The sequence below is a fragment of the Haemaphysalis longicornis genome, unplaced genomic scaffold (genome assembly GCF_048455015.1).
Source record: "Haemaphysalis longicornis isolate Haplotype H1 unplaced genomic scaffold, Haemaphysalis longicornis Haplotype H1 scaffold_1, whole genome shotgun sequence".
NCBI classification, from domain to species: domain Eukaryota; kingdom Metazoa; phylum Arthropoda; class Arachnida; order Ixodida; family Ixodidae; genus Haemaphysalis; species Haemaphysalis longicornis.
The window spans coordinates 172500869-172515736 of record NW_027526203.1 but is presented as its reverse complement, the minus strand read 5'-3'; the positions used below and the strand labels follow the sequence as shown (position 1 = coordinate 172515736).

At 46.1% G+C, this 14868-nt stretch overlaps 1 protein-coding gene across 2 annotated transcripts in view; it reads right to left on the bottom strand.

Moving 5' to 3' along the window:
* Nucleotides 1–14868, bottom strand: part of LOC144139377 (hemocytin-like) — a 224618-nt gene that overhangs the window by 16666 nt on the left and 193084 nt on the right. For both annotated transcript variants that reach the window (XM_077671743.1, XM_077671748.1), the window contains 9 exons: nt 13473–13704; nt 10855–11082; nt 10485–10510; nt 8959–9124; nt 6786–6890; nt 5806–6006; nt 4140–4243; nt 1339–1461; nt 236–328 (listed from right to left, as the gene is read on the bottom strand). In XM_077671743.1, the coding sequence (XP_077527869.1) occupies nt 236–328; nt 1339–1461; nt 4140–4243; nt 5806–6006; nt 6786–6890; nt 8959–9124; nt 10485–10510; nt 10855–11082; nt 13473–13704 (1278 nt within the window). The remainder of the gene's footprint in view (nt 1–235; nt 329–1338; nt 1462–4139; nt 4244–5805; nt 6007–6785; nt 6891–8958; nt 9125–10484; nt 10511–10854; nt 11083–13472; nt 13705–14868) is intronic.

The window sequence follows — 14868 nt, the reverse complement described above, 5'->3', positions numbered from 1 at the left end:
TCCTGCAGTTCTTCCACGGCCGAATATTACAAAAATGACTTACACCTGAGTTTCTTAAAGTCAACGTATAATTGCCAGACATTAAGAATGGTTAGAGTATTTTACCTTTTCTGTCCTTCCAAGTGAACAGCAAACATTTCCATCAAGCTCATCACTTTACCTTAAATCGTAGTTTTTAATTTTGTTCTTTATTTGGCCAATACCCAGGAAGTGAAATGCATTTGAACTAACTTACCTCGCGTACGTCTCCGTATTCGTCTTTGCAGAACAGACGAACGATGCTTGGGCAGCAACGATGGGGAACGTCCACCACTGCTAGATAGTAGTCCTGAGGACAAAGGGGAATGAACGAACATTTAAATTGGAAAAACCATAACAAACTCCAGCCTGTGAGTCAGGATCCCTATAGTTTTCTCTATGTTATACCACTCCGTAGAATAATCGGCAGCGCAAAGAATATATTACACTATGGAGTAGTATAATCGGCAATACGCATTTCGATTATCTGCATTTATCCTATGTCCCGGAGACAGTTTCACTCGATGTACCAGCCTGATATTTCATATTATTTCGTACTTTACACATATACTGCGACAAGTCATAATTGGGCCTCCTCGATTATCCGGGACTGCCGGAGACGCGATCCGGCGTTCGATTTTCCCATGTATTCCTATGGGAACTCCGGTCCGAACGCAGTCCTCGGACTGCCCCTGGACCGTCCAGGACTGGTAAATCAAGAAGGTCCATTATGATGTGATGGCGTCAATAGCTGGGTTCAATCTAACAAAATTCCCCTGATACCGTACCTGCGTATGTGCAATGGTATATAAACTCGTTCTCAGTTCGCCTAGATTATCTGATGCAGTTAAATACGAGGACTGATATACGAACCAACGCAAAACAGCAGGGTGTTCGCTCCGAAACTGAACGAATTTAGTCGCTCTAACGAACTCCAGCATTTTAAAATCTGACAATCCAGTGCAGCACTCGCACTCGTTTGCTTGGGGCAACACCTGCCGCGGAATATTTGAAACGTAATGCCACAGGACAAGGATTTTTAAAGCGTCTTCTTCCATGCCGAACAAATTAAGGCGTCCAGAACGCAGCACAAAAAAAGATCATTCAGCACAGCAAAGTCTCTAATTAGTCAAAACAGCACCGAAGTACCGAAGTGAAATGTAGCCTAAGGGTAGCGATTATAATACGCCAGGTGATAAAAAAGTCAGAGTCAAAAAAGATTCAGATTTGGGGACAATTAAATAAAAAAATCATCAACTGGGCCACTAAGTGGTGTTTTTCATTGTCGATGTATTTTTGTTGCGAGAGGCCTTCGCGCACCTTGTCATCCGGCAGTTCAGAGCTCTCGTAGCAGGTCTCGTGCGTGCATCGCGCCATGAACTGCGATCCGGAGCCATCGCAGGAGCAGTTCCGGCAGAGTCCATCATTCCAGACACTGTCCGCCTGTTACATAAAAGGTTAACGGTTATTCTCGTTATTGTGAGCAATTTGTTGGCGCAGTGCTGGAAATATTGTGCACAAAGTTGAAAGCCGAACCAAACTTCGGCAATTCCCTCCAGTATGTGCTTAGGTAACACAAAGAAATACCTCAAGCCCTCGAAGCTTCGCAGCTCCGCGTCACGCTGTGCTTTGCATTTGTAACTGCAATAATTTAGAGCACATAGAACAGGGGACAGGGGCTGAAGGATTACTGTGGAGAAGGATCTCTAGCGATTAGGATAAAAGAGTTTTTAGGGATATCCTATGCCGAAGAGGATCAGAAAGAAGACCGGATACGTAAACGGTAGTCGACATAGTGCCGGACAAGAAGGAAAAACGGAAAACAAATTGCTGACAAATGGCCATACAAAGATCACTTCATTAGGAGCGAAGAATTACTGGAATGGAGAAGCACCGTTATAATATCGCTCGTCTTGAGATTTCTAAACCGTGAAAGGCCGCTTAAAACCACGCTATAAGGCAATGGCAACAGCGTCTAAGTGTTAGCCTATATTCAATGCGCTTGACGGAAACGACTGTTCTCGTTAGTGTACTAGGGAAGCTTTTGAGTGACATGGCAGAGATGTGTATTCGTGTTGACACTCTTGCTCGGAGTAAACATTAATTATCGTAGTAATGAAGGCTTAACCAACCATATTTCTGGTCGGATATAAGGGGCCGGATGTTGGTTTTCTTTTTTACGCCATCTTTATTATGAAGCCACCAGTCTGAAAAGTACAGCATAAACGCAAACTTTGTTTGAACTCACGCCCCACCATTTGGTGGCTATTCCTGTGCAGCCTACTCTATCTGCGTAGTTTCCCTCACGCCTTTTTAGAGGTGGCCGAGGGGATTGATCAAATAGAAAATGGGCGTCATCTCCTGGTTTTTCCTATTCCCCAACACCCCATCCGCCGCAACTGAAGGCGCTTCCCGACGCTTACTTGAGTTGTGGTATCTAGGACTCAGGTTTGCTCGTCTGGCGAGTATGGCTATGGGTTAGCCACAGCCATAGCCATATCGAGGATGAAAAGGCGCACCGGTGCGCCTTTTCATCCTCGATAAACCGCACCGGTGTGCACCATCCGTCGTCGATAAACCGGGGCGCAGCGTGGCGGGGCAATTTTTGGTTGCACCGCCGCGACCGAGAGAGTCGACGGGCGGCCGGGGAGCAATCCCAAGATACGTCGTGAACGCCGCTGGTGAAGCGGCTTCCTTATTTGCGAATTATTCTTATTTGCGAATTATTCTGGCAACGATGCGACAGTCTCCGAACGGGCGGTAACAACGGCCAGAGATTGTAAATGAGGACGCGAACTTCGTGTACTGCAAAGAAGGCTGCATGCATTGCCAGCCAGTTGGATATTTGCATTCGCTTCGTTCGATTGAATTATCATGAACAGTCACTGGAGTGCCTAGACCATGAAGACCTACATGTTTTACTGTAGCAGAAGGGTGGAACAAAACAGGCACTCGCATTGTGGCTTTAACAAAGATGAGAAGCAGCTTGTAGGTAGCTGTTTAGTGGAAGCGGTGGAGGTACGTTGTCCCGCAGGTGCGACGGATTTGAGTTGTGTGCACATATAATCATTGGCCTTAAATAAATATCGCTTTCTAGTAGCGTTGTGTCACATAACGCTGATGTACCGCCACGTGTGAACGTTTTTATGAGCTGCTTTTTTATCTTAAGAAATGGCGCTAGGGTTAACCGCTCAGTTTGTCCTCGATCAACGCTCCGTGCCGGTGCGCACCGTCGTGAGGCACTGTGCACGGCGCCGGTTTTGGGGGCAACCCCGGTGCGCGTTTATCGAGGACGCTATTAATTTTTCAGGCAAACATTTTCATCTAACCTACCATACAAGTGCCAACGTCCTTGCACCCGTCCTTGTTTTTATGCGTGCGTCATGTGTATTTAAATTGATTGGGGTTATGCAACCCGGAAGCAAAACTTTTTTTGTGGTCAACGAGAGTACTATCAACAAGAAGCTGGCCAATCCCGCTGCTTTGCTTTTTTTTAACTCTACAAAGGAAGTCCCAAACAAGACCAGGAAAAGTGGAGGGAAGCAGGAGAAGGACTGGTACAGGCAGGTCCGCATATACTGCTTAATGCTCCATCGGGCCAAAGCGGGAGAGCACGAACATTTTAAAATGTTTTTGTAATATCAACCTGAAATAGTAAGTAATCTTTGTAGCTCAATTAACATTATTTTTCAAAACCGAATAGCATTTCCTAGCAGGTCTACACTAGGTGTAATCTTGGTAGTGGCTGTTGTTCCCGTACGTTTTAGTTCGAGCGTGTACACCCTGCGAATGTCGCTTGCAGAAGAAAAAAAAGCTGACGTTATTTGGTTCATGTCGACTGTCACCAACCCCCCTTCCTCCAATATTTTCTCTTGCTATGACAACCTGGCATGTTTGCCTGGTCCACGGTCCGTTCGAGGGTTGGTTTCGCTACCATTTTTGCAACCTTTGGCATCTTATGAACTCATTCTTACATGGGGGACAAAATAACAACTTTGAAACAATTCTTGACAAGTTTCGAAATTGAACGCCCTTGAATTGAACGCCCTTGAACCTGCGCTCCTCTTTTTTTTCTAGTAAACACAAATGCAGGCAGATAGACCAGCCGACCCGGAGCTCACCTTGTAGAAGGAGATGTTCTGCCGGTGTAGTTCAAGGGGAACCTCCCGACCATCCTCGTTTACTTCAAACTGGTGGGTGAAGAGACAGACTCCCTCGGGAGCTTCTGCAGGCGAAGAAACGGGGAGCACGTCATCTCAAAATGCAATCCAGGGCACTAAACTGAAGCAGATTTCGATGGCTTCTTTTGAAGGCAAAAGTATACGTGGGAAGGGTAAGCTCGTCGCCTACGAGCGAGCAAGATTGACTACAGATTCTAGAGCAAGCCTTTTATTAGCGATCACATTCGACGTTTGAAAACGGTATGCTAATACCAACTCGAAGTCGGATTTTTTTAATCAGTCTTCTTGTTGACAATTCTACTGCTAAATGTGCCTGCCTTAGAGAAGCTACGACACCAGAAACTGAGTGTCTTGAAGAAACTTTAGAATTGTAGTGTTGATAGATCGGAACTGCGAGTGTCTTCATTCTCCCATTTTTCTGAGACGCAGATTGCTCACCTGCGACTCCTCGAAAATTTAATCTCTTCCATAGGACAAGCCGTGGTGTGTTATCGCTCAGAAAGTTTATGAGTCAGTCGACGCCCGTGTTTATTTAATGAGTGTGATAGTATTGATGTCTAAAATTCAGGCTCTAACGCCGACAGTATTTTGAATGCATATGGCATATTCAGCAGTGTGTTGAGTCTTGTCAGACGCAAAGTTATGTTCAATGACGCTGGGAAAGGACGCGCAACGAATGTATGTAGCTGCCCTTCATAAAGAAAGACTTTTAGAAGTGCCGACCGACCGGGTAATCAAGGGACGGAAAATATAGGTCTTTATTTGTTTATTTGCTTCGATAGCACATGTGAGGGCACCCATAACCTCTGTTCAGCCATTTTAATCCCTCGCATATACATGCATAAATGAAATTCAACAACCAGGGAAGCCAAGGAAGGTATGGGGAAATAGGTCATATCTTCTAATGCTTAAGCCTTCTTTATTTGGCGAGCACCCCAGCAAAGTCTTGAACGCAAAAAACCGTGACGCGTATATATGCATAATAAATACATAATTGTTCAAGATAGCACACGTAATCGCTATAATAGTTGCAAATGTAAATCATTGGTAGCTCCAGAATCGAAAAAAAAAGAAAAAAAAACACGTGGCACGATACGTGACGCATGACACAACCCAGCTCTACTGCTACTTTTTTGTTGAGAACTTATAGAACCTAAAGCGCGGTGTAGGTGGCGGAGGACCTGCCTTCCCCGAGACCATGGTCATTAGTAGTATCTCTGGTAGTATTATAGTGACACAAGAAGGGGGGTTAAAATTCTGTTTTTAATACACCAAATCTACAACCTGGTTATTCGGAGGGTGGGGTGAGCACATTGTGGATTGCCTCGGAATAATTGAAATCCCTCTGAAATGCTTCGGTTTCAGAGGACGTTGTTGAGCGTCAACGTGGGTCAGGTGTCACACGCATGGAAGTCTCTGCATTTCCCCTCATTCAAAAATCAAGCGACAGTGGTCGCTACCAGATATGGCAGCATTTCCTTACGTTAACCGAAATTATATGGGAGTCCGGCCCTTGAGTCTCATCTCGGCGGTAGTTTTGCGACGACTCTAAGCCAATTTTCATTTTAAAAACACTAAAAACTAGTTACGTGATCGAAGCACTCACTGCACTTGTAGTTGCTGCAGCATGCTCCAGGCGTCGCGACGAGCTCTGTGCCTGGCGGGCACTGAGGCTGCGGGGGACACTTGTCCGGGTAACAGACGGCCTGAAGGCTTGCGCAGCAGCCGACGGGGGTCATCTCCACCTCTTGTCCGATCTCCAGGTCCGTTGGCCACACCACGGGAGGGCACAGTGCAGGATCGCACTCTGAAGCAGGCACGCACAACTTCTATGAGTTCGTTCGTTCGTTCTGCCTTACAGTTATTAGAACAAAATAGCATTTAATATCGATCCTAACGCTGGATATCTTAAGAGATTAGAGTTATTGAGGTCGTAACACAGCGACAAAATTACAATGCTCGCCCATAACGTTCCAAATGCTGACGTACTGTGTGTGTGTGTCATACGTCAAGTTTCAGGCATTATCAGGAACTTTACGTATCTTGTTTCCGGAATTTTCCAAACTAAGCTTGCGAGCATTCCCTGTTATACATATGAAGGTTTCCACGCTGAAAATCACTTGGCCACTTGTTTTTCGCTAATGAGTAGGCGCTGAATCAGACTGTATGGTTGATAGATATGCAGCTCAATATGATCCACAATGTCAAAAGTAATAGCGTACGGTAACTTAATAATGAATATTTATTTCGCAGAGCCGCCCAGCTAACCGTGTGGAGGCTTTAGTAGGGCGCCTCAGTGCACAGTAGGACACCGGCCTCGGCCCGCTGGAGATGAGCAAGGCGAGGCTGTTTGAAGCCCTCATAATTATAAGACATTCAATCCTAGAACGGGGCATGCTATACCTAAAAAAAAATGTTTGTTTGGGCGCAGTTTTGATCTACGCGGGTAGACTGGTGCACTATCACAGATTTTCTCGGGTTGGGTTATGTTAGGTTGGGTTAGGTTAGGCTGGTAGGTGAGGTTACGTTAGGTTTTTTTGTGTGTGTGTGTTTTCTTTGTGCGTGCATTGATGGCAACACTCTTACCGCAGAAGTAGACGGGGCAGCCCTTCTCATCCGTCCTTGTCTTAGCAACGTCACCTTTCTGGCACTTCGGCAGGATCACCTCAGGACATTTCTCGACAACGTCCTCTGAAATACCAGAACGGAAAGGTTGCAAAAATGCCTTCTTTGTGTGCAGACACCGTAATGAAGTGACACGCTTACGGTTCTTGGCATTGCACTACTTCGTCCCTCTACCTGCGAAGTGTTATGGAAACCGACTCACGACCAAGGTGTGTTTCCGCTCATCTTAGCTGCCTGGCTACACCGCAAAGCAACAATGTCTTTTCTTAAAATGTCATTATTTTGGTAATATTTGGTTTAATTTGTTCCCGCCACGTATTTTACTTGGTGGTTAAAATGACAGCAATTTTATCCAAATGCTAGGCAACATTTCAAGACTTTTTGTCTTTGATTCTGCCTTTTTTTTCTTGTTTGGACATAATCTAATTTATTTGCGTTGCTCGCACGAATATTTATACGATAATTTAGATCAGGTGAAATTCATGTTGCTGTTAATATTCGGTCACCACAGAATAAGGAAGAAACTTTTAAGCACAGATGTTGCTTTCGTGCAGGGCAGCTCGTTTTCGTCGTTCGGTCTTTTAGTTGACATAACCGGGAAGCCGGCAAGAAAAATTGTCAGTCACAATCGGCAATTACCTAGCGAACAACGCCGTGTTATAATCTGAACGCTACAATCCACTGGCGGCTGCCATAATTTAGGAGCTGAGAATAAGAAGCTCCATCCACAGGTATGTCTACGGTGGCCATTCCTCCCCACAGACACTCAGTGCTAGCACGTCAGCTTTGAAAATTTTGGCAACGACCGCAGTTTATCACAACACCGATTAGTCTGAACTACGCTCTCATAATGTCACGAATGGCCGTAGCGACCAGATCAGTGCACGCCCACTGTGCGAACCGTTTCCTGCGAAGACTACAAATGGCTGGACGCGCCGAGGACTATTCTGGACGCGTTTGCGTGGGCTCCCTTCAATGCAATTCACGCCTCGATTTTCATTTTTTAAGGAGTAGTCATACTTGAAGACACAAGGAGAGGTCACCTAGGTGTCTGCGCAGTACTGTGCGCGACAGAGCCCTACCACAGTGATAACAGTCAAATACTTTCGCACTTGATCTAGTTTATGAATACTTGAAAATATGTTTATGAATAATTGTGTGATTATATATTCGGATAATTGGGCTCCTTACAGAAACCTCACAAAATTGATTGATTGATTGATTGATTGATTGATTGATTGATTGATTGATTGATTGATTGATTGATTGATTGATTGATTGATTGATTGATTGATTGATTGATTGATCGATCGATTGATTGATTGATTGATTGATTGATTGATTGATTGATTGATTGATTGATTGATTGATTGATTGATTGATTGATTGTAGGGCTTAACGCTCCAACGCAACGCGGGCGATCAGGCGCGCCGTTAAGGAGGGCTCCGGATTATTTTGACAACCTGGGGATCTTTAACGTGCGCCGAAATCCCGACACACGGCGTTTTCGCTTTTCGCCTCCATCAAAAAAGCGGCCGCCGCGGCCAGAAATCGAACCTGCGTCCTGGATCTCATAAAATGTAAATACCATCACGCAGTGTCAAAATATGACTATACCTGAGGGTGTAATGTCCGTAATAGTGATACCACTGGTAATTTAAGCAATGCCAATCTATCAAATATGTCTCAAGTGCCTACCAGTACAGAGGGCATTCGCGGGTCACCCTCAACACAAAATTTCTCAAGACGCATATCAGTAAGCGAACATCGCTAAAGAAGTACCTTAAAATGCTGTACTCATTACCGTTTCTTGGCGCTAGACATTGTGCGATGCCAAGCAAGAAGGAGCAAATTTGTCCAATTCTGCCCGACATTAGGAACAACGTAGCAGGAAAAATATCACACGGCACACACGGACAACTGCGAAGTCATGTTTGTATAGGGGTGTGTCTTTCGAACGCATCGATAGATAAAATAATGTCTTAAACGTCGAGATGACGATATCTGGAGCAGACTAGGTAGGTAACTGCACCCCAGACGACGTGCACCATTACAGAGTTATAATTAGCCGTACAGCAGAGTGGCGACCTGAGTTCTGAACGGGGTTCAGTGGGAAGCGGAATCGAGAACTCACGGCAGTGCCTCTCTTCGCAGCACTGGTGGGCCTCGCCGAGCCTCACCAACTTCTGGTCCTCTCGGCAGACCGGGTCGGGTGGGCATACCTCGTGCTGACAGTCGGCATGACCCCCCTTCTTGCACGTGCAGCTCGTGCACGAGTCCGGCTTCCATTCGTCGCCCACCTGCGTCGCCAAACAGCCGCACTCTTCAGGGTATGAAGGCGTCGTCCATGCTATGTGACCTTTTCGGTGTCGGTTCGGTGTCGCTGATGCCGTTCGGTGTCGCCAGTTCTGCTCAAAGTTAGTCTTCGTAAATCTTTAATGAGGGGGCATATACGCGAACGCGTCAAATCTAAAGTAGTTTCACTAAGGGAAGTATGAGAGAAAGCGCTCAGGCAGGGGGAGCGCCGCTGTGCTATATGCACGGTAGTAGACGGCGCCATTCGAACGCTCCCGCCTGCAGCGCCACGCACAGACTATCCTGGTTGTTGCCTTGCAATGCGTTTTCTCGCTCACACGGCATTGTTCGTGCTATAGCCGTGATTGAGGGGCTTCACTTCCCGACAGAATGGCGTTGCCCAGCCACGCTTTCTTGGCCGCCATGCATGTCAATTTGCATTTAGTTAATTAATTATGCAATAGTTATAATTAATTTGATTTATTAATCATCTGTGATTGATTGATTGATTGATTGATTGATTGATTGATTGATTGATTGATTGATTGATTGATTGATTGATTGATTGATTGATTGATTGATTGATTGATTGAACTTGGTGACTGGCTGAAATGGTTTCGACCAGTCGTTTTATAAAGCGTTGTTCAATACGCCTTTGCGCTATGGGCTACCCTGTGGATATGTCACACTGTGCTATGTTTCCAACCCCGGCACGTTCATTTTTCGATGGCACGCGCCTTTTATTCACTGGCTCCATTCTCCGCAATGCGATTTTTCAAAAGTAGGCATACACGCTCATGCGTAGACGGTGCGCTCGGGACATGAACAGTAGGTAGTGCGCAGACCAAGGAAAGGAGTCATCATTTCAGGTGTACATTTTCAGCAGAGTAGTATGCTTGAAACAAAAAAAAAACATTTTGTACGTTTCCAAGAGGCGGGCAGGTCTCTAAGGAGCTCACAAGACGAGTATTAGCCGTGTCGGGTGCACAAATGGTCGTGCACGGTGTTATGAAAATTGCAGACTGACACGGGGTTGCAGTCACAGCATGATACCATAAATAATCGCAAATGAGAATGTCCCACAGAACGACCAAGTAACGAACGTAAAATCCATAGGCGCACACGAGCGGGCAATGACTGGGCGACTCACGCCGAAAAATACAGCCTCGTTAGGCCGAGTTTAAAGGGTATGCAACCATCATACTGCTTACAAAGCGGGTGAGTGTTTTAACCGATTGCAAGGCTCCAAACATTCGCGTAAGTATTCTATGTATCAACTAATGAAGGGAAGCTACGGCTTAGGTGTCTGCATACTAACTAACAGGCTTTTGAAATGAAAAGACTGAACAGAAAGTCGTCACTCACCTTGTGCCCTTCCTCGTCGCAAAGATCTGAAAAAACAAAGTAAAAATGAACTTTGCGCAATTGAAATTATTTACCCTACTTCACTGCATTACACAAGGCACCATATTACCGGGTTTTGGCATTTTATATTTTTTGTTGGTTGCGAGCGTTAAAATAAGGCTATGCCGCGCAGTGAAGCGTGACCACAAGGAATTTGCCTATCACTTATTGTTTCATTGCCTCGTTTCATTGCACATTCAACGCCGGCAGTACAGCGGCCATATGCCGTATTCCCGTTATAACCTCCCATCATGATCCGTGGCCGGTCCCTCCAGCTCTCGGGCTAGGTTCAAAAAGTCCTAACAGAAGAAGAAGAGGAGGACGCCCGTACCGCAAACCTCCCGTGACTGGCAACGGCCATCGACGAAGACCAGTCCGTGCGGACAGAAGCAGCCGTCGACCAGCAGCTTTCGGCAGTCGGCCGTGTGGTAGTGGCCCTTCGCTGATACTGCACCCTTGGAAGACGCATCAGCGGCCTGTTGGTGGTGGTTGGCGTCGCAGCTCTGCGGGCACCCATCGTGGCAGCTCATGTATACAGTGTCGCCGGGGCACGATATGTCTGCGGGGGAGAAAAAAAAACGCGGGCGAGGAGGGGATAAAAGGCCAACGTCCATGAAGCCACCCATTTCTAACCACAATATAGTCGAAGTCATTTTCTTGAGACACTAAACGTAAAAGGCGCACCGTGAATATAACAAAAAAAAGAAAATCGTTTTTCCTAGGTGCGCACTTGTGTTGCGTCTTCCCTACATCTTTCTGAGCGGTGTATGCCACAGTTCATTAGCCACTAATCATTTTTACGTATCTTGTTGAAGCGTTTTTGTCGCGCTACAATTCTAGCCTTCAAGAATAGATAGCAAAACAACTTCCTTCTGCTGCACACTGCGTTTTAATATTTCTATATAAAGCTTGCCCACTCTATAGCTACGTTTGATATAGCAGCATAAGATAAGCTTTCGTAAATTTGCCTTCATGCTCTGCATGCGTGACGGTCGCAAGCCACACCGTGGCATGGCACCGACAGCACAGCATAAGTTTGCCTATATATAGTCGGCAATTGGTGACTGGAATACACCAGCAGACTGCGATTGGTCTTTCGACGCATCCGACCTAAATCGTAGGCGACCACACAACTTGCTTAGTGAATTTGGGCGTCGGACACCAATGTCTCGACGAAACTCTTCGTCTGCAGAAGCAAATTTCTAGATATCCGCCTTAAGCTACGCCTCTAAGCAACATAGTTCAAAGGGCTGTCTGCACAGTTGACAACAGCTCCACGTTCCTAACGGCGTGGTCGGCAGGGGTACTGCCGTCGGCAAGAGAACGGAGCAGTCTGACGCCATTAGGAGGATGATCATCATCATCACGGGTAAAGGTTTTCTTTTGAATCGGGGTGATACCAAATCCCATCTCGCCGGAGCGAGTTGCTTAGCTACTGTCTTTTTGTCAGTTCTGAAATGAGACTGATATTTCCTCTTTTATTCCTCTTTTTCCTCAAACTAGCTATGGTCGTGTAGACCCTGTAACCACCTATTTCCTTCATTTTTTAAAGGAAGGCTCTAATCGTTTCTCCCTAATCTCCATGCAGGACCGGTGAACTTTTCCCTGCAGAGCCCAGTGCTCCAAAGATGTGGACATTCCCTCCGTTTTGGGCTGGATGGACATTCTGGCATGGCATCAACAAAATCTGCGCCATCGCGAGGCCACCAGGATAAGAAAGCGAATACCGGGTTACAACGGTTTTCACTAATACCTTAATTTCAGTTAGCACCATTCGGCTTCGTCTTCGCTTGCGGTGTGTAGGGATTAGTAACCGATCTTGAAGTTTGATTGACCCGGTTGTTAGAGAGCCTTGAAAGGGTGCACTCGAAATAACTATCGCAGGTGTACGTGTATTAATTGGGTGTGACACACGATTTGGCTAAAAAATCAAGTCTGTGCTGTGCCGGCCGGCAATGCATGACGAACTTTTTGCGTTGAGTGGCTTCTAGTCGCATTTCTTCATCGAACCTTACGTTGGGTTTCTTATTCATCTAAATATAAATTCTTGGATTTGTCGCTCCGCGATTGGTCAATCGGGTGCACTGTGCGAAGCATACTCGCAGTTTCTTTAGGGTATATATATATATATATATATATATATATCAAGGTTGCAGTCGTCATTGCCAGTGCTATTCGGCTTTTTTTTTTTTTTTTTCGAAACATTTAATAGGGCCGAATGACGTGTGCTTGTCACGTTTCTTTTTTGATTCATTGATAAATAACCGAAAATATAAGTCGAGAAAAAATCCGCCGTTTTCCGGGAACGGCGGATTTTTTCTCGACTTATATTTTCGGTTATTTATCAATGAATCAAAAAAGAAACGTGACAAGCACACGTCATTCGGCCCTATTAAATGTTTCGAAAAAAAAAAAAAAAAGCCGAATAGCACTGGCAATGACGACTGCAACCTTGATATGTATCTTTACCGAGTCCCTCGTCCCGTATCTCTCTCTCTCTCTCTCTCTCTCTCTCTCTCTCTATATATATATATATATATATATATATATATATATATATATATATATATATATATAGTGTCACTTTGCAATTAAGTACCAGCATGAGAGCGATGTTACGGAAATTGGTGTGCCTCACCACATCCACCGCCGAAGTCTGCGTTAACTTCACCAGTCTTTCTAAAAAAATGTGTTGCTTCGCCCGCTGACCTGTCGCTTCGTTTAAACGCGAATTTAGCGCTATCAGACCGAACACAAATAAGAAAACGTTATTTGTCTCTAGATATCTAGTCAGTTATGAAAGAGTACCTTTGCATTTCCATTTGTGTACTGCTGCGGGTTACGTGAGCAAAATACCCCATCCCATCACAGCTTCGGAACGACATGCAAATAATAAAGGATGTACAACTTTGAAAAAGGACACAGTGGCTGCATGCGGTTTGTACTCACTGCAGAAGCGCTGTATGTAGAGGTCGTCCACGTGCACGCCGGCCCGGCAGCACGCATGTGCGTACTCGACGAGCGACGCACAGGTGGCAGAGTTCTCCTTCACAGTCAGTGCCGTGTCGTGGAGGCACTGGTCAAGGTACTTGGAAACATCGATCAGGTTCGGACACTCTCCGAAAACCGACCGGTCCAGCATCTCCGTGCAGGCACCTGGGGGCGGGGGAGCCGTTGGCTCCTGCACGAAAAGGGGACACGATTACTGCGGCTAAAGCCTTCCGGTATGGCGTAGAGCACGGTGTTGCTATGTAGAGTCCTGCTAACTCTTTACCAGGAGACCATTTTACCTTAGTCGACACATACATACGAAACTGTAGAACCGGCTTTGTCACCAAGACGTGAAACAGGTCATGTGATGCCTAATATCGAGAACAACGGGAAAGCGACAGTAGCATTTAATACCGAGGGAAGGGACGGGCAGCAGGGTGCGGCAGAAAACGATAGAGGGTTATAGTAGACAGGGTGGTCTGGGTACGGCGCCCGGTACACGATTAGCGTCGAGCGCCGCGGTGGCTCTTTGGCTAAGGCGTTGTGCTGCTGAGCCCGATGTCGCGGGTTCGATCCCGGATGCGTTTACCGCTTGTCTTGTGCAGGTGATGAAAAACGAAAACGTCCGTGTGTCGAGACTTCGGCGCACGTTAAAGATCCCCAGGTGGTGAACATTAATCCGGAACCCTCCACTACGGTGCGCCTTGTAGCTCTCGTGTAGTTTCGGGGCGTAACGCCCCAACAATTTGAATTTTCGCTCCACCGGGTTCCCATCTCCTGCGCACAATCGATAACGACCCCTCCGTGCACTCGCAGTGGCGGCGATCTACTGCCGCGTACCGTACGGGGCCCTGTCTCCGCTCTGCTATAAACCTCTAACAGTCGGGTAGGCGGTGAACCAATGAAAGCAATTGTTCGCGGGTGACTAATGGAAGAGACTGGCACAGGTCGGGAATAGTCGGAGGTCTCTGAAATATGAATCCGTTGCGGTAGACTCGGTCGACAATCAGTGATGATGGTGGCAAATCATGCGGAACGCTCTGACGCACAAATAACGAAGTGCTTCATTCGCGCCTAGACAGATTATACAGTACCGGAATGACACCTGTAGGGGTGGTAGAGATATTCTAACTATGGCTTATGATGTCACTGATGCACAGGGTGTATTTTAATATTACCACGCCTTAAGTGGGGCGCAGAATGGATAACTTTTGCTGTACTGTGCGTTTTTGGGACCTCTTGCACTCCACGAAATGAGTTGGCCGGTAACAAGCGTTATTCATAAAGTTTCGCCAATTGCAGCTTAAATTATTAATTTTTGAGGATATGTTTCAAGTGGGATATGAAGTTTACC